Source organism: Carcharhinus amblyrhynchos, chromosome 20 (genome assembly GCF_965287045.1).
Source record: "Carcharhinus amblyrhynchos chromosome 20, sCarAmb.v2.hapA, whole genome shotgun sequence".
In the NCBI taxonomy this organism is placed as follows: domain Eukaryota; kingdom Metazoa; phylum Chordata; class Chondrichthyes; order Carcharhiniformes; family Carcharhinidae; genus Carcharhinus; species Carcharhinus amblyrhynchos.
Window position 1 is genome coordinate 829,397 of NC_137343.1, and position 26,910 is coordinate 856,306.

At 44.9% G+C, this 26,910-nt stretch overlaps 1 protein-coding gene across 1 annotated transcript in view; it reads right to left on the minus strand.

Annotated features, from left to right (window-relative positions):
• Positions 1-26,910, minus strand: part of dnah10 (dynein axonemal heavy chain 10) — a 337,567-nt gene that overhangs the window by 116,161 nt on the left and 194,496 nt on the right. The window contains exons 47-50 of the mRNA XM_080207920.1: positions 22,460-22,720; positions 20,408-20,580; positions 4,685-4,778; positions 3,803-3,970 (exon numbers count right to left, since the gene is read on the minus strand). Coding sequence (XP_080064046.1) covers positions 3,803-3,970; positions 4,685-4,778; positions 20,408-20,580; positions 22,460-22,720 — 696 coding nt within the window. The remainder of the gene's footprint in view (positions 1-3,802; positions 3,971-4,684; positions 4,779-20,407; positions 20,581-22,459; positions 22,721-26,910) is intronic.

A 26,910-nucleotide genomic window follows, 5' to 3' on the forward strand; every position in this document is an offset into this window, starting at 1 on the left:
TCATGGCTGAGCTCTCCCTGGTCTCCACCTTCCCACTTGTTCCCCATATCCCTCTTTTCTTTTTTTGTTTAGAAACATATCTATCTCCATCTTGAAACCATTCAATGATTCAGGCTCCACTGCGCTATGGAGCAGCAAGTTCCACAAATTCACCCCCCTCTGTGAGAAGTAGTTCCTACTCACCTCAGTTTGAAAGAGAGTCATAGAGGTTTATGCCATGGAAACAGGCCCTTCGACCTTTTTTTTAAAAGGACCTTTTTTTTAAAAAAGGACCCATAAGCTAATCCCAATTGCCCGCATTTGTCCCATATCCCTCTATACCCATCGTACCCATGTAACTGTCTAAATGCTTTCTCAAAGACAAAATTGTACCCACCTCTACTACTATCTCTGGCAGTTTGTTCCAGACACTCACCACCCTCTGTGAAAAAATTGCCCCTCTGGACACTTTTGTATCTCTCCCCTCTCACGTTAAACCTATGCCCTCTAGTTTTAGACTCCCCTATCTTTGGCAAAAGATATTGACTATCTAGCTGATCTGTGCCCCTCATTATTTTATGGACCTCTATAAGATCACCCCTCAGTCTCCCATGTTCCAGAGAAAAAAGTCCCAGTCTATCCAGCTTCTCCTTTATAACTCAATCCATCAAGTCCTGGTAGCATCCTAGTAAATCTTTTCTGCAAGCTTTCTAGTTTAATTATATCCTTTCTATAATAGGGTGACCAGAATTGCACACAGTATTCCAAGTGTGGCCTTACCAATGTCTTGTACAACAGCCTGATACTATCAAAATTGGCCTTGCCCCAGTTTAGAATTTTAACTTTTGGGCCAGACCTATCATTCTCCATAATTATCTTAAAACCAATAGAATTATGGTCACTGGTCCCAAAGTGATCCCTCACTCACACTTCTATCACCTGCCCTTCCTTATTTTCCAAGAGGAGACCAAGTTTTGCCCCCTCTCTGTTCAGGCCATCCACATACTGAATGAGAAATTCCTCCCAAATATTCTCAACAAATTTCTCTCCATCTAAGTCTCTAATACTATGGCTGTCCCAGTCAATGTTGGGAAAGTTAAAATCTCTGACTATTACCACCCTATTTTCCTTGGAGCTATCTGTAATCTCCTTACATATTTGCTCCTCAATTTCCCACCGCCCATTTGGGGGCCTATAGTACAACCCTACCAAAGTAATTCCCCCTTCTTATTTCTCAGTTCTACCCATGTAGACTCAATGGCCGAACCCTCAGATATATCCTCTCTCAGTATGGTCTTGATGCTTTCCCTAATCAAAGTGCAACTCCCCCTCCTCTCTTACCTCCTGTTCTATCTTTCCAATAGCATCTGTACCCTGGAACATTGAGCTGCCAGTCCTGTCTCTCCCTTAGCCATGTTTCAGTAATTGCTACAATATCCCAGTCCCATGTACCCATCCATGTCCTGAGTTCATCTGCCTTGCCCGTCAGGCCTCTTGCATTGAAATAAATGCAGTTTAATCTGGATTTCCCTTTCTCTCTGTCTTGCTTTTGCCCGATCTGTCTGGTACTAGGATTACTGACACTGCCTTTACTACTTAATGTGCTCTCTTTAACTTCTGTGCTGTCCTCAAACTTCTGTCTCTCTACTGCTTGGGATCCTACCCTCCTGCCAAACTCGTTTAAACCCTCCTGAGTGGCTCTAGCAAATCTCCCCGCCAGGGTGTTAGTCCCCCTCCAGTTTAGGAGTAATCCATTCGTATTGAATCTACCACCTCTCAACCTATACATGTGATCATTTGTTTGAGATTGTCCTGTTTCTGCCCATATCACTGCTGAAATTCACACCTTCTGACATTGAGGTGTGACAGAGACTTGGTCAAAAATAGCAACGGTGCTACATTCAAAGCAAAATAACTCAATATCAATGAAAGACGAGAGAGAATACTAGAAATATCTCTCTGGTTTGTAGCTCCTCGTTAGAACATTCCTATTGATTTTTGTCACAGACATACCACACGTGAGAGATATTGATGCTCTGTAAATGTTCACATTCACATTGGAAAACACCAGTGGGATGCCAGAGCTCTAGGAGAGTCAGGGGGCACAGATGAGTGTAGTGGCCATCACTAAGGAGAAGGTTATGGGAAACGCAAAGGTCTGAAGGTGGATAAATCATCTGGACCGGATGGACTACAACCCCAGGATTTTAAAAGAGATAGCTGAGGAAATTGGCAGCGATCTTTCAGGAATCACTGGAGATAGGGAAGATCCCAGAGAATTGGAAAGTAGCTAATGTAACACCGCTGTTTAATAAGGGAGAGAGGCAGCAGATGGGAAATTATAGGCCGGTTAGCCTGACATTGGTCATTGGCAGTACTTTAGAGTCCATTATTAAAGATGAGATGGCAGAGTACTTGGAAGTGTATAATAAAGTAAGACTGAGTCAGCACAGCTTCGTCAAGGGGAGGGCATGTGTGACAAATCTATTAGAGTTCTTTGAGGAGGTAACAAGGAAGTTAGATAAAGGAGAACCAGTGGATGTGATTTATTTAGATTTCCAGAAGGCCTTTGACAAGGTGCCGCATAGGAAACTGTTAAATAAGTTAAGAGCCCATGGTGTTAAGGGTAAGATCCCAGTATGGATGGAGAATTGGCTGACTGGCAGGAGGCAGAGAATGAGGATAAAGGTGTCTTTTTCAGGATGGCGGCTGGTGACTATTGGTGAGCCTCAGGGGTCAGTGCTGGGACCACAACTTTTCACAATCTACACTAACGATTTGGAGGAAGGAATTGAAGGCATTGTTGCTAAGTTTGCAGAAGATACAAAGATATGTAGAGGGACAGGTAGAATGAGGAAGCAGGAGGACTGCAGAAGGACTTGGACAGGTTAGGAGAATGGGCAAAGAAGTGGCAGATGGAATACAATGTGGAAAAGTGTGAGGTTATGCACTTTGAAAGGAGAAATGGTGGCATAGGCTATTTTCTAAATGGGAAAATGCTTAGGAAATCAGAAACATGAAGGGACCTGGGAGTCCTCGTTCACGATTCTCTTAAGGTTAACGTGCAGGTTCAGTCGGCAGTTAGGAAGGCAAATGCAATGTTAACATTCATGTCTAGAGGGCTAGAATACAAGAACAGGGATATACTTCTGAGGCTGTACAAGGCTCTGGTCAAACCCCACTTGGAGAGTTGTGAGAAGTTTTGGACCCCATATTTAAGGAAGGAAGTACTTGCCTTGGAAAGGATCCAGAGGAGGTTCACAAGAATGATCCCTGGAATGAAGAGCTTGTTATATGAGGAACGGTTGAGGACTCTGGGTCTGTACTTGTTGGAATTTAGAAGGATGAGGGGGGATCTTTTTGAAACTTAAAGATACTGTGAAGCCTGGATAGATTGAACGTGGAGAGGATGTTTCCACTTGTAGAAAAAACTAGAACCAGAGGGCACAATCTCAGGCTAAAGAAACAATCCTTTAAAACAGAGATGAGAAGGAATTTTTTCAGCCAGAGAGTAGTGAATCTGTGGAACTCTTTGCTTCAGAAGGACAGGTCATTGAGTGTCTTTAAGACAGAGATAGAGTGGTTCTTGATCAATAAGGGGATCAGGGGTTATGGGGAAAAGGCAGGAGAATGGGTATGAGAAAAATATCAGCCGTGATTGAATAGCAGAGCAGACTTGATGGGCCGAGTGGCCTAATTCTGCTCCTATCTCTTATGGTCTTTAATTACATTTTTTAAAGGGAGTGGATTACTTTGAGCTGGAATGAAAATTGTGACTGACTGTTCATTAGGCTTTATCTTGCAATCGGCTTTTACTATATACCTGAAACAGAGCTTTAGCTGCCTCATAATCCTGAATATCTTCATATATACGAGGCTCCCCCTCATTCATAAACGTTCGGTAGTCCCCAAAAAGTATTGGGTCCCTTAAGGCTTGCTCAATCACACTTGGGAAATGTTCTTCTATTAAGTTTGCAATGTGACTCTGAACCTTAAAATACAAAAATAATGCAAAAGAAAAAACATTAAAGGAAAGGATATTGGGTGAGTAATCTTTGACATAGTTGACAAAAATTCACCTTAACAAATCATATTTTTGTAAGTTTAAATGAGACAAATGTTCTTAATATATTGCTGCCCTACAATTGTATGATCTTGTATTAGCAGAAATTTGTATCATCTGAAACAAGAGTCTGAATTTTTCAGAGGAGGATGCAGACTGGCCGCTGCCTCGGGGCTGAATAAAAGTGGGAGTCAATGGGCAGCGCTTTTGGCATAGGGGCAGAAACCTGCAGCGGGCACCTCTCTGTAAGCCACGGAGCACTCAGTAAGGAAGATCCACTCAGGGAACCCAGGAAGAGAACGCCAGGGCTTATCTAATCGTCACCCCACATGATAGTGGGACTTCCCAGAATGCCTGCAGAGGGTGGGAAGTGGCTTAATTGGGTCATTAATGATATTAGATAAGCCCTGGCGCTCTCTTCCTGGGTTCCCTGAGTGGATCTTCCTTACTGAGTGCTCCGTGGCTTATGGAGCAGGGTCCGCAGCAGGTTTCTGCTCCTGTGGCAATATGCCGAGTCAGTGGGAAGGCATCAGGCTGATCGCTCTCTAACACTTTCCTCTGTCACACCGCCAGCCCATCGCCACGGGGCTGAGAAAATTGAGTCCATTGGTCACTCGGAGATCCCTTCATTTTTATACTAACCAGCTTTTTGTCTTCTTCATTAATAAGCCTGTCATGGAACACACGAAGACATTCATTCCTCCACAGCCTGACCATCTGTCCAACTGTCTGAAACCTTGGCAAATATTAGAAGGATGAGAACAATTGTGAGCACAAGTCAATAAATGAACAAATCTCTTTTGAAAAAAATAGAAATCTGGAACTCTCTCTCCTCTGATGAATGCAGAGACAATTGGAACTTTCCCAATGAAAGGTCAATATGTTTTAGTTAGGTAAGGATATCATAGAACATAGAACATAGAACATTACAGCGCAGAACAGGCCCTTCGGCCCACGATGTTGCGCCGACCAGTTACAAAAACAATGACCCACTAGCCTATACCAATCCCTTTTCGTCCATAAACCTATCCAGAGATCTCTTAAACGCCCCCAAACTAGACGCATTTACAACTGCAGCAGGCAGGGCATTCCAATCCCTCACCACCCGCTGGGTAAAGAACCTACCCCTGACATCCGTCCTGTAGCTACCCCCCCTTAATTTAAAGCCATGCCCCCTCGTGCTAGCTTTCTCCATCTAAGGAAAAAGGCTATCACTATCCACCCTATCTAAACCTCTAATCATCTTATATGTTTCAATAAGATCCCCTCTTAGCCGCCTTCTTTCCAACGAAAACAACCCTAAATCCCTCAGTCTCTCCTCATAGGACCTCCCCACCATACCAGGCAACATCCTAGTAAACCTCCTCTGCACCCTCTCCAACGCCTCCACATCCTTCTTGTAATGCAGGGACCAGAACTGCACACAGTACTCCAAGTGCGGCCGCACTAGAGTAGTGTACAGTTGCAACATGACGCTGCGACTCCTAAATTCAATCCCCCTACCAATAAACGCCAAGACACCGTACGCCTTCTTAACAACCTTATCTACTTGATTCCCAACTTTCAGGGATCTATGTACACATACACCTAGATCCCTCTGTTCATCCACACTATTCAAAGTCCTCCCGTTAGCCCTATACTCGACACATCTGTTGCTCCTACCAAAGTGAATTACCTCACACTTCTCCGCATTAAATTCCATCCGCCACCTCTCGGCCCAGCTCTGCAACCTATCTAAGTCTCCCTGCAGACTATGACACCCTTCCTCACAATCTACCACACCTCCAACTTTGGTGTCATCAGCAAATTTACTAATCCACCCAACTATACCCTCATCCAGATCATTAATAAAAATTACAAACAACAGTGGCCCCAAAACAGATCCCTGAGGCACACCACTCGTAACTGAACTCCATGATGAATATTTACCATCAACCACCACCCTCTGTCTCCTATCTGATAGCCAATTCCTGATCCAACTTCCTAGATTACCCACAATCCCATACATCTGCATTTTCTGCAGAAGCCTACCATGGTGAACCTTATCGAACGCCTTACTAAAATCCATATATACCACGTCAACTGCCTTGCCCCCATCCACCTCTTTGGTCACCTTCTCAAAAAACTCAATAAGGTTAGTAAGGCACGACCTACCCGCTACAAAACCATGCTGACTATTTCTAATCAATTCATTACACTCCAAATAACTATAAATCCTATCCCTAATAATTTTTTCTAAAACCTTGCCCACAACAGAAGTAAGACTCACCGGTCTATAATTCCCGGCAAAGTCTCTGTTCCCCTTCTTAAACAATGGGACAACATTCGCCAATCCTCCGGGACTACACCAGAGACCAATGACGACCTGAAGATCAGAGCCAGAGGCTCTGCAATCACCTCTCTAGCCTCCCAGAGAATCCTAGGGTAGATCCCATCCGGACCAGGGGACTTATCTATTTTCAGCCCCTCAAGAATTTCCAGCACATCCCCCTTATCAACCGTAATACTGTCTATTTTACACCCCTGCAACCCAATGTCCTCCTCAGCTATATTCATGTCCCCCTGCGTGAACACCGAAGAGAAATATTGGTTCAATACTTCTCCAATCTCCTCCGGTTCCACACACAACTTCCCCCTGCTGTCTGTAACTGGCCCTAATCTTGCCCTGACCAACCTTCTGTTCTTGACATACCTATAGAACGCCTTAGGATTCTCCTTAATCCTATCAGCCAAAGTCTTCTCATGTCCTCTTTTAGCCCTTCTCAACTCACTCTTCAACTCCCTCCTAGCCACTCTAAAGCTTTCTAGTGCACTATCTGAGCCCTCCAATCTCATCCGAACATAAGCCTCCTTTTTCTTTTTAACCATCGACTCAACTCTTTTAGTGCACCACGGTTCCCTAGATCTACCAAATCCTCCATGCCTGACAGGGACATACCTATCAAGGACTCGCAGTAGCTGCTCCTTGAAAAAACTCCACATTTCGGACGTTCCCAGTCCCTGTAATGTCTGTATGCTTCTGGTATCAATTCGTAAAACCTCAAAACAGCCTTCTTTACTTCTTCATACTTTTCTGACACCTCCTCTGACAGTGTTGCAAACACCTCAGTAGCCCTGTCTACTAACATGGTCTGAATTAACATCACCCACACCTCGTCTGGCCATTTTACCTGTGTAGCCAATTTGTCAAAAGAAATAAAAAAGGCATCTGCATCCTTTCCATCAAATTTTGGTAATGTTTCAAGATATTTGTATATATCCTTATCAGGCAGTTGGTGATGCTGAGCTTCCTCACCATCATTTCCATCTTGTACTTTCACTTGTCATTTGAAATCTTTTTTCTTCTGATTCCAACTCAAAACAATCTTTCCCTTTCCTCTCTCTTTTTCCAACTCCAGCCTTTTAAGTTCACTTTCTAACTGCAATCTTATCATTTGCAGTTTAATTTTTTTTTAACCTCATTGCACGTGACTGTTCCTCTGATACGCCTAAATGCTTGACTAACTCTGTTAATTTCAGCTTTCCATCAGGGGATATAAACCTAGGGGCAGGTAAAGGGAGTTGCCCTGCACATCACCATGCTCTAACGGAGTTTTCACATGTGAGAGAGTCTCGAACAAGAGGACATTGCTACAATGTAAAAGGCCGGTCATTTAAAACTGAGGTGTGTAAAAATTTCTTCTCGCAGAGGGTGTTGAATCTCTGGAATTCTCTGCCCCAAAGGATGCTGGAGGAAGGAATATTTAAAGTGGAGGTGGACAAATATTTGATAGATTGAGGGCTGTGGGGAAATGGCAGAAAAAGAGTTGGGCCTGATATAGATCAGCCCTGATTGTATTGAATGACGGGCAAGATTGAAGGGTCTGATGACACGAAAAGCAAATTGCGTGGAGGGTGCGGAAAGTCTGCAGAGGGATCTGGATAGGCTGAGCGAGTAGACGAGGACCTGGCAGATGGAGTACAATGTTAGCAAGTGTGAGGTTATCCACTTTGGCAGAAATAATAGTAGGAGGGATTACTATTTAAAGGGCGAAAAGCTGCAGCGTGCTATGGTGCAGAGGGACCTGGGGGTCCTTGTGCATGAGTTGCAAAAACCCAGTCTGCAGGTGCAGCAGGTGATCAAGAGACTACAGGGACTGGGAACGTCCAAAATGTGGAGTTTTTTCAAGGAGCAGCTACTGCGAGTCCTTGATAGGTATGTCCCTGTCAGGCAAGGAGGAATTGGTAGAGCTAGGGAACCGTGGTGCACTAAAAAAGTTGACTCGTTGGTTAAAAAGAAAAAGGAGGCTTATGTTCGGATGAGACTTGAGGGCTCGGGTAGTGCACTAGAAAGCTTTAGATTGGCTAGGAGGGAGTTGAAGAATGAGTTAAGAAGGGCTAAAAGAGGACATGAGAAGACTTTGGCTGATAGGATTAAGGAGAATCCTAAAGCGTTCTATAGAACATAAAACATTACAGCGCAGAACAGGCCCTTCGGCCCACGATGTTGCGCCGGCCAGCTTTTTAAAAAAAAACACTAACCCACTAATCTAAACCAATCCCATTTCGTCCATAAACCTATCCACAGATCTCTTAAACGCCCCCAAACTAGGCTCATTTACAACTGCAGCTGGCAGGGCATTCCAGTCCCTCACCACCCTCTGGGTAAAGAACCTACCCCTGACATCTGTCCTATAACTACCCCCCCTTAATTTAAAGCCGTGCCCCCTCGTGCTAGCTTTCTCCATCCTAGGAAAAAGGCTATCACTATCCACCCTGTCTAAACCTCTAATCATCTTATATGTTTCAATAAGGTCCCCTCTTAGCCGCCTTCTTTCCAGCGAAAACAACCCCAAATCTCTCAGTCCCTCCTCATAGGATCTCCCCTCCATACCAGGCAACATCCTGGTAAACCTCCTCTGCACCCTCTCCAAAGCCTCTACATCCTTCCTGTAATGTGGGGACCAGAACTGCACACAATACTCCAAGTGCGGCCGCACCAGAGTTGTGTACAGTTGCATCATGACGCTGCGACTCCTAAATTCAATCCCCCTACCAATAAACGCCAAGACACCGTATGCCTTCTTAACAACATTATCTACTTGATTCCCAACTTTCAGGGATCTATTTTCAGTCACCAGCGGAGTGCCTCAAGGATCTGTTCTGGGACCCTTGTTGTTTGTCATTTTCATAAATGACCTGGATGAGGAAGTGGAGGGATGGGTAAGTAAGTTCGCTGATGACACGAAGGTCGGTGGTGTTGTGGATGATCTGGAAGGATGGCAAAAGTTGCAGCAGGACATAGATAGGATGCAGGACTGGGCGGAGAAATGGCAGATGGACTTCAACGCGGATAAATGTGTAGTCGTCCATTTTGGCAGAACCAACGGGATGAACGAGTACACTATCAAGGGCAGAAGTCTGAGTAGTGTTGAGGAGCAGAAGGATCTTGGGGTCCGGGTCCACAGGACTCTTAAATCGGCCTCGCAGGTGGAGGAGGTGGTCAAGAAGGCGTATGGTGTACTGGCCTTCATTAATCGAGGGATTGAGTTTAGGAGTCGGGAGGTAATGCTGGAACTTTATAAGACCCTTGTCAGGCCTCATTTGGAGTATTGTGCGCAGTTCTGGTCGCCTCACTATAGGAAAGATGTAGAAGCTATTGAAAGGGTGCAGAGGAGATTTACAAGGATGTTGCCTGGACTGGGAGGCATGCCTTATGAAGTTAGGTTGAGGGAGCTGGGACTCTTTTCCCTGGAGAGACGAAGGTTGAGAGGCGACCTGATAGAAGTTTACAAAATGTTGAGAGGAATAGATAGGGTGGACTCTCAGAGGCTATTTCCCCGGGTTGAAATGGTCGCTACGAGAGGACACAGATTTAAGGTGCGGGGAGGGAGGTTCAGAAGTGATGTTAGGGGTAAGTTTTTCACTCAGAGGGTGGTGAGTGAATGGAATCGGCTGCCGTCAGTGGTGGTGGAGGCGAACTCGCTGGGGTCTTTTAAAAGACTTCTGGATGAGTATATGGGGTTTAATGAGATTGAGGGTTATAGATAGGTCTGTAGGTTGGTAGGTGATGTGATCGGCGCAACTTGTGGGCCGAGGGCCTGTTTGTGCTGTAGTGTTCTATGTTCTATGTTCTATGTACACATACACCTAGATCCCTCTGCTCCTCCACACTATTCAAAGTCCTCCCGTTAGCCCTATACTCAACACATCTGTTATTCCTACCGAAATGAATTACCTCACACTTCTCCACATTAAACTCCATCCGCCACCTCTCGGCCCAGCTCTGCAACCTTTCTAAGTCACCCTGCAAACTATGACACCCTTCCTCACAATCTACCACACCTCCGACTTTGGTGTCATCAGCAAACTTACTAATCCACCCAACTATACCCTCATCCAGATCATTAATAAAAATTACAAACAGCAGTGGCCCCAAAACAGATCCCTGAGGCACACCACTCGTAACCGAACTCCATGACGAATATTTACCATCAACCACCACCCTCTGTCTCCTATCTGCTAGCCAATTCCTGATATAGGTATGTTAAGAACAGAAGGTTGGTTAGGGCAAGATTAGGGCCAGTTATAGACAGCAGAGGGAAGTTGTGTGTGGAACCGGAAGAGATTGGAGAGGCATTGAACCAATATTTCTCTTCGGTGTTCACGCAGGGGGACATGAATGTAGCTGAGGAGAACACTGGGTGGCAGGGGTGTAAACTAGACAGTATTGCAGTTCATAAGGGGGATGATCCTGCTGGATATTCTTGAGGGTTTGAAAATAGATAAGTCCCCTGGTCCGGACGGGATTTACCCTAGGATTCTCTGGGAGGCAAGAGAGGTGATTGCAGAGCCTCTGGCTCTGATCTTCAGGTCGTCGTTGGTCTCAGGTATAGTACCGGAAGATTGGAGGATAGCGAATGTTATCCCATTGTTTAAGAAGGGGAACAGAGACTTCCCCGGGAATTATAGACCGGTGAGTCTTACTTCTGTTGTGGGTAAGGTTTTAGAAAAAGTTATTAGGGATAGGATTTATAGTTATTTGGAGAGTAATGAATTGATTGGAGATCGTCAGCATGGTTTTGTAGCGGGTAGGTCGTGCCTTACTAACCTTATTGAGTTTTTTGAGAAAGTGACCAAAGAGGTGGATGGGGGTAAGGCAGTTGACGTGGTATATATGGATTTTAGTAAGGCGTTTGATAAGGTTCACCATGGTAGGCTTCTGCAGAAAATGCAAATGTATGGGATTGAGGGTAATCTAGGAAATTGGATCAGGAATTGGCTAGCAGATAGGAGACAGAGGGTGGTGGTTGATGGTAAATATTTGTCATGGAGTTCGGTTACGAGTGGTGTGCCTCAGGGATCTGTTTTGGGGCCACTGCTGTTTGTAATTTTTATTAATGATCTGGATGAGGGTATAGTTGGGTGGATTAGTAAATTTGCTGATGACACCAAAGTCGAAGGTGTGGTAGATTGTGAGGAAGGGTGTCATAGTTTGCAGGGAGACTTAGACAGGTTGCAGAGCTGGGCCGAGAGGTGGCGGATGGAGTTTAATGCGGAGAAGTGTGAGGTAATTCACTTTGGTAGGAATAACAGTTGTGTCGAGTATAGGGCTAACGAAAGGACTCTGAATAGTGTGGATGAACAGAGGGATCTAGGTGTATGTGTACATAGATCCCTGAAAGTTGGGAATCAAGTAGATAAGGTTGTTAAGAAGGCATACGGTGTCTTGGCGTTTATTGGTAGGGGGTCTGAATTTAGGAGTTGCAGCGTCATGTTGCAACTGTACACAACTCTGGTGCGGCCGCACTTGGAGTATTGTGTACAGTTCTGGTCCCCACATTATAGGAAGGATGTGGAGGCTTTGGAGAGGGTGCAGAGGAGGTTTACCAGGATGTTGCCTGGTATGTTGGGGAGGTCCTATGAGGAGACACTGAGCGATTTGGGGTTGTTTTCGCTAGAAAGAAGGCGGCTAAGAGGGGATCTTATTGAAACATATAAGATGATTAGAGGTTTAGATAGGGTGGATAGTGATAGCCTTTTTCCTCGGATGGAGAAAGCTAGCACGAGGAGGCATGGCTTTAAATTAAGGGGGGGTAGTTATAGGACAGATGTCAGGGGTAGGTTCTTTACCCAGAGGGTGGTGAGGGATTGGAATGCCCTGCCTGCTGCAGTTGTAAATGCGCCTAGTTTGGGGGCGTTTAAGAGATCCGTGGATAGGTTTATGGATGAAAAGGGATTGGTTTAGGTTAGAGGGTCATTGTTTTTTAACTGGTCAGCGCAACATCGTGGGCCAAAGGGCCTGTTCTGCGCTGTAATGTTCTATGTTCTAAGAAGGCGAATGGAATGCTGGCCTTTATAGCGAGGGGGATAGAATATAAAAGCAGGGAGGTCTTGCTGCAACCGTACAGGGCACTGGTGAGGCTGCAGCTAGAGTACTGTGTGCAGTTTTGGTCGCCGCACTTGCGCAAGGATATATTGGCCTTGGAGGGAGTGCAGAGGAGATTCACTAGGCTGATACCGGATATGAGGGGGTTGGACTATGAAGAGAGACTAAATAGACTGGGTCTGTACTCATTGGAGTTTAGAAGGATGAGGGGGGATCTTATAGAGACGTATAAGATAATGAAAGGGATGGATAGGGTAGAGGTAGAGAGATTCTTCCTGCTTAGAAAGGATAGCAGGACTAGAGGGCACTGCCCCAAGATAAGGGGGGGCAGTTTAGATCGGAGTTGAGGAGGAACTTCTTCACTCAAAGTGTGGTGAATCTCTGGAATTCTCTGCCCGTTGAAGTGGTGGAGACTACCTTGCTGAATATATTTAAGTCACAGGTAGATAGGTTTCTGATAGACAAGGGAATTAAGGGTTATGGGGAGAAAGCGGGAAAGTGGAACTGATCCACTGCAGATCAGCCATGATCTTACTGAATAGCAGGGCAGGCTCGAAGGGCTAGATGGCCTACTCCTGCTCCTATTCCTGATGTTCTCATGACATACTCCTGCTTCTGCTTCTTGTGTTGTGTGTTCTTGTGAGCAGTGAAGCAAGCTCGAGAAGCTCAAAGAGATCCTCCTGCTGCTACATTCCTAATCCTATAGCCATATACAAAGGCTACTCAGGTATGGACTGAATGTCACAGCTATGGACCAACTGACAATTCAAGAATATTGCTTTGTACTGCCACAGGAATCAACAGACTGGAGTGGGACTGAACTGCACAAACCAGGATGATGCCAAATTAAATCCCAGTAGAAAGGGGGCCAGTTAATATCAGCAGGAAACCACAATGATTGGAAGAGAATTGGGAAGGGAAGAAGAAGTTGTGCAATATATTTGGTGACATATAATAGAAATTAAAAACCTACATGTTATAGTTATGTAAAAGCTGAAGTTCTGGGCATTCAGGAAATGGTCTTCGAATAGATACAGGGTGATTCACCAGGATTATACCACAGTTTAAACTTAATTGATAAGGGAAAATTGCATAAACTTGGCAGAAACTTGAGTTTAGAAGATGAATCGGTGATCTGATTGAGGTGTTTAAAATGATAGCGCGATTTAAAGAGTATATACAAAGAAACTATTTCCTCTTGTGGGGAGCCCTGAACAAGGAGGCACAATGTTAACATGATATATCTCAAGGGGGGCACATGGTGTAAGTGAGGAAGCACTTCCCTTCAGCGAGCTCTGGCACTTTTAATCCAGGGTGGGATCCAGGCCAGGGTGGGGCCCAGGTCGGGGTGGAGCCCAGGTCGAGGTGGGGTCCAGGCCAGATGGGCCCAGGCTCAGATAGGACCCAGGCCAGGATGGGGCACAGGCTGGGGTTGAGCCCAGATCGAGGTGAGGTCCAAGTCGGGATGAGGTCCAGGTCAGGATGGGACCTAGGCTAGGGTGGGGCTCAGGTCGGGGTGGAAGCCAGTTCACAGTGGTGGTTTGGCTGGTAAGCGGGTTCACACTCTGGCAATGCCGATGGCTGCCATTATGGGTGAAATTGTGAACAGTCTCGGCTCCCTGGCACAGAATATTAGTGCTCACATTGGTAAATGCAAGCTATCCTGAAGAAAATGGATGAAGCAGAGAAGGGAATTCTGTCAGTCGAGAGGGCACTTTCCTCAGCGGTGTCTCACCCTCACTCCTTAGAAATCTTGCTACATGGTATGATGAACATCCTGGTGTTCTAGGGAGATGGAATCAGAGAAGGAATATCTGTGCGCCCAGTCCCCCGGGGGGAGCTGGGAGTGATTTCCCGTCTGAATTTGGGAATTGGCTGCCATATTTTCACAATCTCGGTTTGAAGACAGGGTGTTTTGAGTTTGATGGAAAACATTGTATCCTGTCTTCAGGCAAATACTCAGACCACCAGTCTTACACTGCATTGTCCTTGGTGTTCATCAAGAGGAGCTGGAGACAGCTTGATGTGACATGTTTACCAGGGTTTCAGGACAATGACATGTTGAAGGTGCAAAGATTTCAGTGAAACTCTGGCGAGATCCTGGATGTTGCTCAATGATTCTGTCATGGCTTTGGCCTTTTCAAGCCTCTGCAGATAGTTATATTACCCTGCAGTTCGTCAGTAACCCTTGTGATTATGCTGCTGATTCCATGATTTGGGGCCAACTCTCCTGAAGGCCACACGCCAGCAGGAAAACCAGACATCTGTGTTTCTCACTGGCACTGGCAACATCTGTCCAGTGGGATTCTCCAAACTGATCGATGCAAATTAATGCATCCCACAAATCACACTGACCAGCCAGGCTTTTCAGGCTTTGTCCCAGTCAGATTTTGGGTGGCACAGTAGCATAGTGGTTAACATTGCTGCTTCACAGTTCCAGGGATCTGGGTTCGATTCCCGGCTTGGGTCACTGTCTGTGTGGAGTTTGCACATTCTCCTCGTGTCTGCGTGGGTTTCCTCCAGGTGCTTCAATTTCCTCTCCCAGTCCAAAGATGTGTGGGTTAGGTTGATTGGCCATGCTAAAAATTACCCCTGAGATGCATAGATTAGAGGATTAACAGGTAAAATATATAGAGATATGGGGCTGGGGCCTGGGTGGGATTGTGGTCAGTGCAGACTAGATGGGCCGAATGCCTCTTTTTGCACTGTAGGGCTTCTATGATAGTCATGACACCAGTCCCCTCCATCCAAAAACCAAAATGGTGAGCAGGGGAACACCACCAAACCCTCCATTCCAGCACTCTAATAATGGGTATCCTATCCCCCAGATCAGCCATGATCTTATTGAATGGTGGGACAGGCTCAAGGGGCTAGAAGGCCTACTCCTGCTCCTATTTCAGGCAGAAGGGTGATCCAACCCACCCCCTTCGCAGGTCCCCCCACTCAGCCCCCTTCCTCCGCAGACACCAATTCAGCAATCCCCTCTCCCCAGACCTCCACTCAGATTCTTTCTCCCTTAGGCCACCACTCAGACCCCCTTCAGGCCCCACACCTTGGCAGTGCCAACAATGCACTGCCCACTGGCACTGACATCAGAGTTCTGATGGGGGGAGGTCAAGGAGATAAGTCCAGTACACATGTGCCCTCTGCAGCTGCCAGGCTGCAGAGGATGGGTCACAGCTGCAAGCAAATGCAAATCAGCTAAGTCCTTTCACTTCCTCTTTTGTATAAACAAAGAATAAAGTACAGCACAGGAACAGGCCGTTCAGCCCTCCATGCCTGTGCCGATTATGATGTCCTAACAAAAAAAACCTTCTGCCATTACTCAGTCTGCATCCCTCTCTTCCTTCTCCATTCACTTACCCATTCAGATTCCTCTTAAATGTTGCTAATGTGCTTGCTTACACTACCTCCTCTGGCAGCACATTATGATACACACGCACTCTCTGCATGAAAAACTTCATCTGCACATCTCCCTTAAACTAACCCCCCCCCCACCACACCTCACCTCACCTTGAACCTGTGCCCACTTGTAATTGATACTTCCACCCTGTCTATGCCTCTCATAATTTTGTAGACCTCTATCAGGTCTTCTGTCTTTCCAGTGAAAACAATCCTAGTTCATTCAACCCCTCCTCGTAGCCAACAATCTCAAGACCAAGCAATATCCTGGTGAACTTTCTTCGCACTCCCGACAAAGCTTCCACATCATTCTGGTAATGTGAACTGTATGCAATACTCCAAATGTAGCCTAACCAAGGTTTTACATAGCTGCAATATGATTTCCCAACTCCTGTACTCAATGCCCTGCTGATGAAGGCAAGCATGCCATATTCCTTAATCACCTTGGTCATTGTGTTGCCACTTTTAAGGAACTATGGACCTGCACACCCAGATCCCTGTGTATGTTAATGTTCCTAAGGATTCTGCCATTTGCAGCACAATTCATACTTAAATTTGATCCTCCAAAATGCATCACTTCGCAATTATCCAGTTTAAGCTTGATCTGTCATTTCTGTGCCCAAGTCTACAATTTATCTATATCCTCCTGTATCCTCTGACAATCCCCGGCACTATCAGCAACTCCACCTCAATCTTTGTGTCATGTGCAAACTTACTAATCAGACAATCTACATTTTCCTCCAGGTCATTTATATATACCACAAAAGAGATCCCAACATTGATTCCTGTGGAACTCCACAAGCTCCATTCTGAAAAACACCCTTCCACTGCTACTCTCTATCTTCTATATCCAATCCAATTTTGTATCCATCTAGCCAGTCCACCCGAATCCCCTGTGATTTTACTTTCTTACCAGTCTGCAATGTGGGACCTTGTCAAGTACCTTACTAAAGTCCATATAAACTACATCCACAGCCCTTCCCTCATCAATTATCTTTGTCACATCTTCAAAAAACTCAATCAACTCAGTGAGATATCACCTTCCCTGTACAAAACCATGCTGCCTGTCACTAACTAGTCTATTTTCCTCCATATATTCTGTCCCTCCGAATCTTCTCCAAAAGCTTTCCTACCACTGATGTCTGGCTCACTGGCCTATAATTTGCTGGATTATCCCTGCTTCCTTTCTTAAACAAGGGAACAACATTGGCTATTCTCCAGTCCTCTGGAACTTCGTGGTCAAAAAGGATGTGAAGATACCTGTTAAGGCCCCAACTATTTCTCTCCTTGCCTCCCCCAGTAACCTGGGAGAAATCCCATCCGGCCCAACATTATTCCTTCTTAATGACCTTGGCCAGTATGTTGCCACTTTTAGGGAACTGTGGACCTGCACACCCAGATCCCTGCGTACGTTAATGTTCCTAAGGATTCTGCCATTTGCAGTATAATTCATACTTAAATTTGATCTTCTCAAATGCATCACTTCACAATTGTCCAGATTAAGCCTAAACAATGGGAGGACTTGAATGCATTCAAATGTTAAGACAAAGATAAATAAAGACAGCTGACAGGAGGCTGAGTAGAAAACCATTAAGTTGTCAATCAAATAACAGGATAATAGGGATTAGGGGAATTTCACAGTAACTTAATTGTAGCATTAATGTAAGCCTTATTTGTAATTAATAAATAAACTACTTTTAAATGAGAGTTGGAATGAATGGAAACTAAGGTTTTCTAGGATTGGAAGGTATTTGAAAGGCTCTGAACTTTCTAGAAATAGGCAGAAACTTCGAATAAAAGTTGTGTGAATAGCATGGGTCTGAGTGAATAGCTGTGGAATAGGGACCCCGCCAGTGAAATGACATCCTCTTTCTGTCGGAGAACCTCAAAGAGGTCTGTTCACATGTGCAGATTCTGAGAGAGAGAAAAAGGAATCCCTCATGCAGAATGGAGTGCTGCTGCTGAAATAAAGTTAAAAACATGTCTGGGACTAAAGTTTATGTCTGAATGTGCTGCCCAGACATTTTGTACATTGATTTTCCATCTCTATTTAATCTTCACGGTCAGTAGTCCCTAACACAGCTCCGCAGCAGCTCTTCCCTGAGGGAGCACCGGCCTATACCCTCCCTTTAATTGGTGCCTGGCCTCTTCCAGACAATCCTGGCAGCACCAGACCTAGCAGAGATTGGCTGACGCTGACCAAGAATGCATTTCACACCAACTTCTGAAAGTGCCAAATCCACGTGCCCAATGGGTGTGAAATTTAGGCTGCTATCTCTACATAAGAACATAAGAAATAGGAGCAGGAGTAGGCCATCTAGCCCTTCGAGCCTGCCCCACCATTCAATAAGATCATGGCTGATCTATAGTGGCTCAGTTCCACTTTTCCGCTTTCTCCCCATAACCCTTAATTCCCTTGCCTACCAAAAACCTATCTACCCATGTCTTAAATATATTTAGCGAGGCAGTCTCCACCACTTCAATGGGCAGAGAATTCCAGAGATTCACCACACTTTGAGTGAAGAAGTTCCTCCTCAACTCCGTTCTAAGCTGCCCCCCCCCCCCCCACTTATCTTGAGGCTGTGCCCTCTAGTCCTGCTGTCCTTTCTGAGCGGAAAGAATCTCTCTACCTCTACCTTATCCATCCCCTTCATTATCTTATACGTCTCTATAAGATCCCCCCTCATCCTTCTAAACTCCAACGGGTACAGACCCCGTCTATTTAGTTTCTCTTCATTGTCCAACCCTCTCATCTCCGGTATCAGCCTAGTGAACCTCCTCTGCACTCCCTCCAAGGCCAAAATATCCTTGCGCAAGTGCGGCGACCAAAACTGCACACAGTACTCCAGCTGCGGCCTCACCAGTGCCCTGTACAGTCGCAGCAAGACCTCCCTGCTTTTATATTCTATCCCCCTCGCTATAAAGGCCAGCACCCCATTCGCCTTCTTGATCACCTGCTGCACCTGCAGACTGGGTTTTTGCGACTCATGCACAAGGACCCCCAGGTCCCTCTGCACCGTAGCATGCTGCAGCTTTTCGCCCTTATCTCTAAGCTGACATCTGTAGACAATCACATCCTGGTTCTGACCTACTTGTTCTGAGTTGCAGGTTGTGCACTGATTGTGGATTGCCAGTTCAGTGCCATAACCACTGTACTATTACACCTTTTGCTATCATGTAGCCAGAGGGGGCTATGCAGTACAGATGAGATAAAAATAGAAACAATTTCAAAGCAAAAAGTATAGACACTGAACACAGAAATCGGAGTAGAAATGGACCTTCTCCCAATATCACTGTCACACTATTAATGGTAAAAGTACTGGAGGTGCTGTTATATCAAAGAAAAGTGAACATATTTACAATATCCTCTTCCTTGATTAAAGTGTAAATATTTGATGCCAGCCATGGCTCAGTAGATAAAACACTCTCACCTGAGAGTCAGGAGATGATGGGTTTAAATCCCAGAGACACCAGTGCATATCCTAAACTATCACTGCAGTGCAGTAATAAGGGTGTCCCACACTGCCTGAGGTACTGAATTTCAGATGAGACATTAAAGACCATCCAGGTCAGAGATTCAGAGAGGTTTACAACATGAAAACAGGCCCTTCTGCCTAACTTGTCCGTGCCGCCCTTTATTTTTTAAACCCCTAAGCTATTGCCTGCATTTGGCCCATATCCCTCTATACCCATCTTATCCATATAACTGCCTAAATGCTTTTTGAAAGACAAAATTGTACCCGTCTCTACTGCTACCTCTGGCAGTTTGTTCCAGACACTCACCGCCCTCTGTGTGAAAAAACTGCCCTCTGAACCCTTTCGTATCTCTCCCCTCTCATTCTAGGTTGCAGTAATATATCCAATTACTATTCCAAGAAGGGCAGGAGGAAACCCTCTAGTAACTTGTCAAATATTTACTCCTCAGTCAACAGCATTAATATAGATTATCTGGTCATCCATTTTGTAGAGTCGTGTTGTGGTGTTGCCAACATTACAACAGTGACTATATGTTACAAATACTTTGTTGGGTGTGAAATGCTTTGGGATGGTCCAGAGATGGGAGAGGTGCAAAGCCTTTGTTCTTTCCTCAGTGATCTTAAGCCAATCACAGGTAAAAAGGAAAAAGACTTGCGCTGACATAGCCCTTTTTAATGAAAACCAGACATCTCAAAGCGTTTTATGACCAATGATCTATAGTCACTGTTATAATGTATGAAATATGGCAGCCATTTTGAAATGGCAAACTCTCATAAACTGCAGTGTGAAAAGACGCAGGTAGTTGAGGGATAGACTTTTGGCCAGAACACAAGGGATAACTATGTTCTATGTTCTAACTCTCCTGTTCTCCGAAAGAGTACCATTGCATTTTTTACATCCAGCCGAAAGGGCAGATTAATATTTCAGCCAAAACCTCCAACAGTGCAGCATGCCTTCTGTACCACACTAGAGTATCAGCCTGAGTTTTATGTTCAAATCTCAGAGGCTTGTGATTCAGAAGCAAATACATTTCTAACTGAACCATCAATGATGTATAGGAAGATAAAATAATAGTTCAATTAAAATAAAATCCAACAAACACAGCCCTTTAATCTCACCGCTCAGGGGTTGCAAGGACGAGTCCATTGTACACCCTGGATAGGTCTCTCAGATTGAAAATGTAGTGAAATTTCGAAGGAGTTGGAGGCAGCTCCTGTACAATCAAATTGTATAACTGGAGAGTAGCAGATGTCATCTTAATGCAAATGGCTTGAAGTTCTTCTGTGAAAGTCTGAGTAACAAAGAGTGAACATTTTAGAAATACAACACAGCTGCCCCTTCTTTTTGTCCCACTTCCTCTTTCAGTTGGGGAAAGAAATGATCAAATAGGAATCACATATCTACCATCTCTGGAGTCAAATTCATTCAGATAATCATTCATTGTTGAAGATTTTAAAAATGTTATTTTAAAAATTTTTAGTTTTCCTTTTTCTTTGTCTTTTTTCTCTCTCAAAATCTGATCTTTCTTTCCTTCTCTTTCTTTCTCTGATTTGACATTGAATTCACCTGCTCTGATCCAGCCACCCTCCTAGTCCTTCCTTTACTTATTCTCAGTCATAGAATCATAGAAACATAAAAAAACTACAGCACAAACAGGTCCTTCGGCCCACAAGTTGCGCTGATCGTATCTCTACCTACTAGGCTTACCTATAACACTCAATCCTATTAAGTCCTATGTGCTCATCCAGAAGTCTCTTAAAAGACCCTATCGAATTTGCCTCCACCACCACCACCGGCAACCAATTCCACTCACCCACCACCCTCTGAGTGAAAAACTTACACCTGACATCTCCTCTGTACCTACTCCCCAGCACCTTAAGCCTGTGTCCTCTAGTGGCAGCCATTTCAGCTCTGGGAAAAAGCCTCTGAGAACCCACCTCATCAATACCTCTCAACATTTTATACATCTCGATCAGGTCACCCCAAGGATATTTTGGCCCTGGAGGGAGTGCAGAGGAGGTTTACTAGGCTGATACCGGAGTTGAGGGGATTGAGCTATGAGGAGAGGCTGAATAAACTAGGCTTGTACTCGTTAGAGTTTAGAAGAATGAGGGGAGATCTCATTGAGACGTATAAGATGATGAATGGGATGGATAGGATAGAGGTGGAGAGACTCTTCCCGCTCAAAAAAGACAGTAGGACTAGGGGGCACAGCCTCAAGATAAAGGGGAGGCGGTTTAGAACGGAGTTGAGGAGGAACTTCTTCACTCAAAGGGTGGTGAATCTCTGGAATTCTCTGCCCGTTGAAGTGGTGGAGGCTGCCTCGCTAAATATTTTTAAGAAGCGGGTTGATGGGTTCTTGATAAGAGAGGGGATTAAGGGTTATGGGGAGAGGGCGGGAAAGTGGAACTGAGCCACAACAGATCAGCCATGATCTTATTGAATGGCGGGGCAGGCTCGAAGGGCTAGATGGCCTACTCCTGCTCCTATTTCTTATGTTCTTATGTTCTCAACTTATCCTCATAAGGCATGCCACCCAATCCAGGCAACATCCTTGTAAATCTCCTCTGCACCCTTTCAATAGCTTCCACATCCTTCCTGTAATGAGGCGACCAGAACTGAGCACAGTACTCCAAGTGGGGTCCGACCAGGGTCCTATAAAGTTGCAGCGTTATCTCCAGACTCCTAAACTCAATTCCTCGATTGATGAAGGCCAGTACACCATACGCCTTCTTAACCACATCCTCCACATCCTCGAATTTCAGTGTTGAAGTTGATACACTGATGTCCCAGTGATTACCAAATGCCCTAATTCTCTTTCCATTAACAACTTGTAATTCCAGTAAAATAAAATTTTGGACTGCAGGGTCCAAAAACAACTGGAACCGAGTATGCCAGTATGCCATTAGATACAATCCACACTCTCAACTCTCCCACCAAATTCTACACTCATATCTTATTTACTTAAGCAGTCAAGCTTGGTCACAGAGGTTGCTGTGAGCATTCTCATCACTGTCCAGCCTTTGCTCAGCTAACTCAGGATAACTCGGGGGTCATCTACTGGGATTTTCCAGTTCTATGATTCAGTTTCCCTGGGGAAAAATCAGGAGAGGTTCCTACAACCAGAGCTTATCTGACTTGCTGCACAGAACTCTTTTTCAGATACTTACCAATGTATGGCCTTTCAGAATTGAAGCATAAATTGAAAACAGTGATTCTTCTGCTGGGAATGTAACGTTGAAGACACAAAAGAGCGAGATAAATCTTGGATCCACTTCATTCCGTCCACCTCCTGCTTTTCCCATTGCAGCAACAAAGCCCAGGTCTTTGAGGATCTTATAGTTCAGCTCTTTAGCACGATCATACATTCCACCTTTCTCCAGCAGAAGTTTCAGTAGGGCTATGGGCTGCTGGGTACCATATTCATCCACCTAGTTTTCAACAAGCAACAAAGCTAACAGAATTTTGAAACAAAATAAATGATTTTCAGAATAAATCATCTAAATTTGATAAGTGCTGAATTACTGAAATGCATGAAGAAGATAGTTTCACTCTGTCACATTCCATTAGAACACTTACTGTAAAGGGGTAAATTCAATGCTCCCAGTCACAATTTTGCAATGTGGGCATGGTCAGTGCATCCAATTCACAACTGACCGGATTTTTAATCCACTACCTTTTGGGGGAGATGACAGGGTATTGGTACTGTCACTAGTAACCCAAAGGCTCTACAGACAGGGGTTCAAATCCCACCACAACTTAAACTTAACGGATAAAATCTAGAATTGAAGACTAGTTGTTGCATTAATGGTGACCATAAAACTATCGTCAATGGTCATATTAACCCCTCTAGCTCACTAATGTGTAGTGTTATGATGGCCATAGGGGATCGTCTATAGATCTCCCCATGGGCCTCAGAACATGAGCTCCCCTATTAACTGAGTGCAGGTTCACCCAATAAGGAAGGAATAGTGGGGTTGTTTAAAACCAGCTGGTTCCACTCAGGCCAGCAGTCGAAGGACTTTGTGGTTTGACATGTACACCGTAGCTATTGAGCGGTATTTTGTAAATAGAGAACATAGGAACATAAGAAATAGAAGCAGGAGTAGGCTATCTAGCCCCTTCAGCCTGCCCCGCCATTCAATAAGATCATGGCTGATCTGATAGTGGTTCAGTTCCACTTACTCGCCTGCCCCCCATAACCCTTAATTCCATTATTGATCAGAAATCTATCTACCTGTGACTTAAACATATTCAATGAGGTAGCCTCCCCTATTTCAACAGGCAGAGAATTCCAAAGATTCACTATCTCTGGGAGTAGAAGTTCCTCCTCAACTCTGTTCTAAACTGACTCCCCCTTATTTTGAGGCTGTACCCTCTAGTTCTTGTTTCCTTTCTAAGTGGAAATAATCTCGCTACCTCTCCCCCATCTAGCCCCTTCATTATCTTATATGGCTCTATAAGATTCCCCCTCAGCCTTCTAAACCCCAACGAGTACAGACCCAATCTACTCAATCTCTCCTCATAAGCTAACCCCCTCATCTCTGGAATCAATTTGGTGAACCTTCTCCGTACTCCCTCCAAGGCCAATATATCCTTTCGCAAATAAGGGGACCAAAATTGCATACAGTGCTCTAGTTGCAGCCTCACCAGTACCCTGTACTGCAGCAAGACCTCCTTGCTTTTATATTCTATCCTCCTCGCTATAAAGGCCAACATTCCATTTGCCTTCTTGATCACCTGCTGCACCTGCAGACTGAGTTTTTGCAATTCATGCACAAGGACCCCCTGGTCCCTCTGCCCAGTAGCATGTTGTAATTTTGCACCCTTTAAATAAGAGTCCATTTTACTATTATTCCTTCCAAAGTGGATAACCTCACACTTGGCAGCGTTATACTCCATCTGCCAGATTCTCACCCACTCAGCCTATCCAAATCTCTCTGCAGACTTTCCGCATCCTCCACGCAATTCGTTTTCCCATTCATCTTCGTGTCATCAGCAAACTTTGTTACCCTACACTTGGTCCCCTCCTCCAGATTGTCTATGTATATGGTAAACAGTTGAGGCCCCAGCACCGGTCCCTGCGGCACACCACTAGTCACCAACTGCCAACCGCAAAAGCGCCCATTTATTCCAACTCTCTGCTTCCTGTTAGATAGCCAATCCTCAATCCACATTAACACTTTACCTCCAACTCCGTGTATCTTAATCTTTTGCAGCAACCTTTTGTGAGCCACCTTATCAAACGCCTTCTGGAAGTCTAAGAACACCGCATCCACCAGTTCCCCTCTCAACCGCACGCGTTACATCTTCATAAAATCCAGTAAATTCATTAAACACGACTTTCCCTTCATGAATCCATGCTGCGTCTGCTTGATTGAACCATTCTTTTCCAGGTGTCCTGCTATTTCTTCTTTAATGATGGATTCCAGCATTTTCCCAATTACGGATGGTAAACTAACCGGTCTGTAGTTACCCGTCTTTTGTCTACCTCCTTTTTTAAACAGTGGCGTCACATTAGCTGTTTTCCAATCAGTTGGCACCTCCCCAGAGTCCAGCCAATTTTGATAAATTACAACTAACACATCTGCTATTACTTCTGCCATTTCTTTTAGTACCCTGGGATGCATTCCATCCGGACCCAGGGATTTGTCTACCTTTAGTCCCATTAGCCTACCCAGCACTACCTCTTTAGCAATAGTAATCGGTTTAAGGTCCTCACCCCCTACAGTCCCACGACCATCAATTATCGGTACTCTATTTGTGTCCTCTACCGTGAAGACCGACACAAAGAACTTGTTTAAGGCCTCGGCCATTTCCTTGTTTCCCATTATTAAATCCCCCTTTTTAAAGAGGGCATTGGTGAAGGAAGACTGGTCTCAGTGAGGTTATTACATTTAGGAAACCAGCCATGCCTACATGTGACTCCAGTTCCACAGTAATGTGGTTGACTCATAACTGCCTCTGAAATGGCCTAGTAAAGCCACTACGTCCACATGCAAAATGAGAAATGACCAGCTGATGTTTCATTCAGGTGAATGCTCATCTTTAGGAACCTGCTTCATGTTGTTGTTTCCCCAACATGTTTCTACGTTGCTGAAACTCTCAAAGTCCTGGAACTCTCTTCCTAATGGTATTGCGGGTGTACCTACACCAGGTGAACGGTTCAAGAAGGTGGCTTATCACCACCTTCTAGAAAGCAAGTAGGGATAGACTGGCCTTGTTAGCAACGTTCACATACCATCAAAGAATAATTTTTTAAAAATCGCTATTTCTGTTTTCATAATTGTTGGTCTTACAGTTTACAGAAATGATCTTTTGTCTGGAAATGGAAAGAACATTTTGTGTTAACCACGATACCCTTTCCATGTCGTCCTTCCTGTATTGGTACAGTGGGGTTCAGCTGGGCTACTTAGCTGTGATGTTCTGTTCCATGTGCTTTGAGATTCCATTCATTTGTTGGCTAGCTTGGATGTTCTACCGTTCTTAGTACAGGAGATTGCTACTCAGACACTGAGCTAACGCAGCAATGGGAAGAAGCTCTCTGAATTTTAGCTATTGGGCGGCATGGTAGCACAGTGGTTAGCACTGCTGCCTCACAGCACCAGGGACCCAGGTTTGACTCCCGGCTTGGGTCACAGTCTGAGCGGAATTTGCACATTCTCCCCGTGTCTGCGTGTGTTTCCTCCGGGTGCTCTAGTTTCCTCCCACAGTCTGAAAGATGTGCTGACTAGATGCATTGACCCGAACAGACACCGGAATGTGGTGACTAAGGGAATCTCACAGTAACTTCATTGCAGTGTTAATGTAAGCCTTACTTGTGACTGATAATGAATAAACTTTAAGCGAAACTTTATTCCTGTAATCTTCTTTCACTATGGGGAACTGTGTTCCTGTCAGTGTTGATCATCTTCATTGTATAATGGTGCCAAGTTTAACAAGATGCAGAGCAAGTGTGAACGTAGAGATGAACATAGAACATAGAACATTACAGCGCAGAACAGGCCCTTCGGCCCACGATGTTGCGCCGACCAGTTAAAAAAACAATGACCCTCTAACCTAAACCAATCCCTTTTCATCCATAAACCTATCCACGGATCTCTTAAACGCCCCCAAACTAGGCGCATTTACAACTGCAGCAGGCAGGGCATTCCAATCCCTCACCACCCTCTGGGTAAAGAACCTACCCCTGACATCCGTCCTATAACTACCACCCCTTAAGTTAAAGCCATGCCCCCTCGTGCTAGCTTTCTCCATCCGAGGAAAAAGGCTATCACTATCCACCCTATCTAAACCTCTAATCATCTTATATGTTTCAATAAGATCCCCTCTTAGCCGCCTTCTTTCTAGCGAAAACAACCCCAAATCCCTCAGTCTCTCCTCATAGGACCTCCCCTCCATACCAGGCAACATCCTGGTAAACCTCCTCTGCACCCTCTCCAAAGCCTCCACATCCTTCCTATAAGAACATAAGAACATAAGAACATAAGAAATAGGAGCAGGAGTAGGCCATCTAGCCCTTCGAGCCTGCCCCGCCATTCAATAAGATCATGGCTGATCTGTTGTGGCTCAGTTCCACTTTCCCGCCCTCTCCCCATAACCCTTAATCCCCTCTCTTATC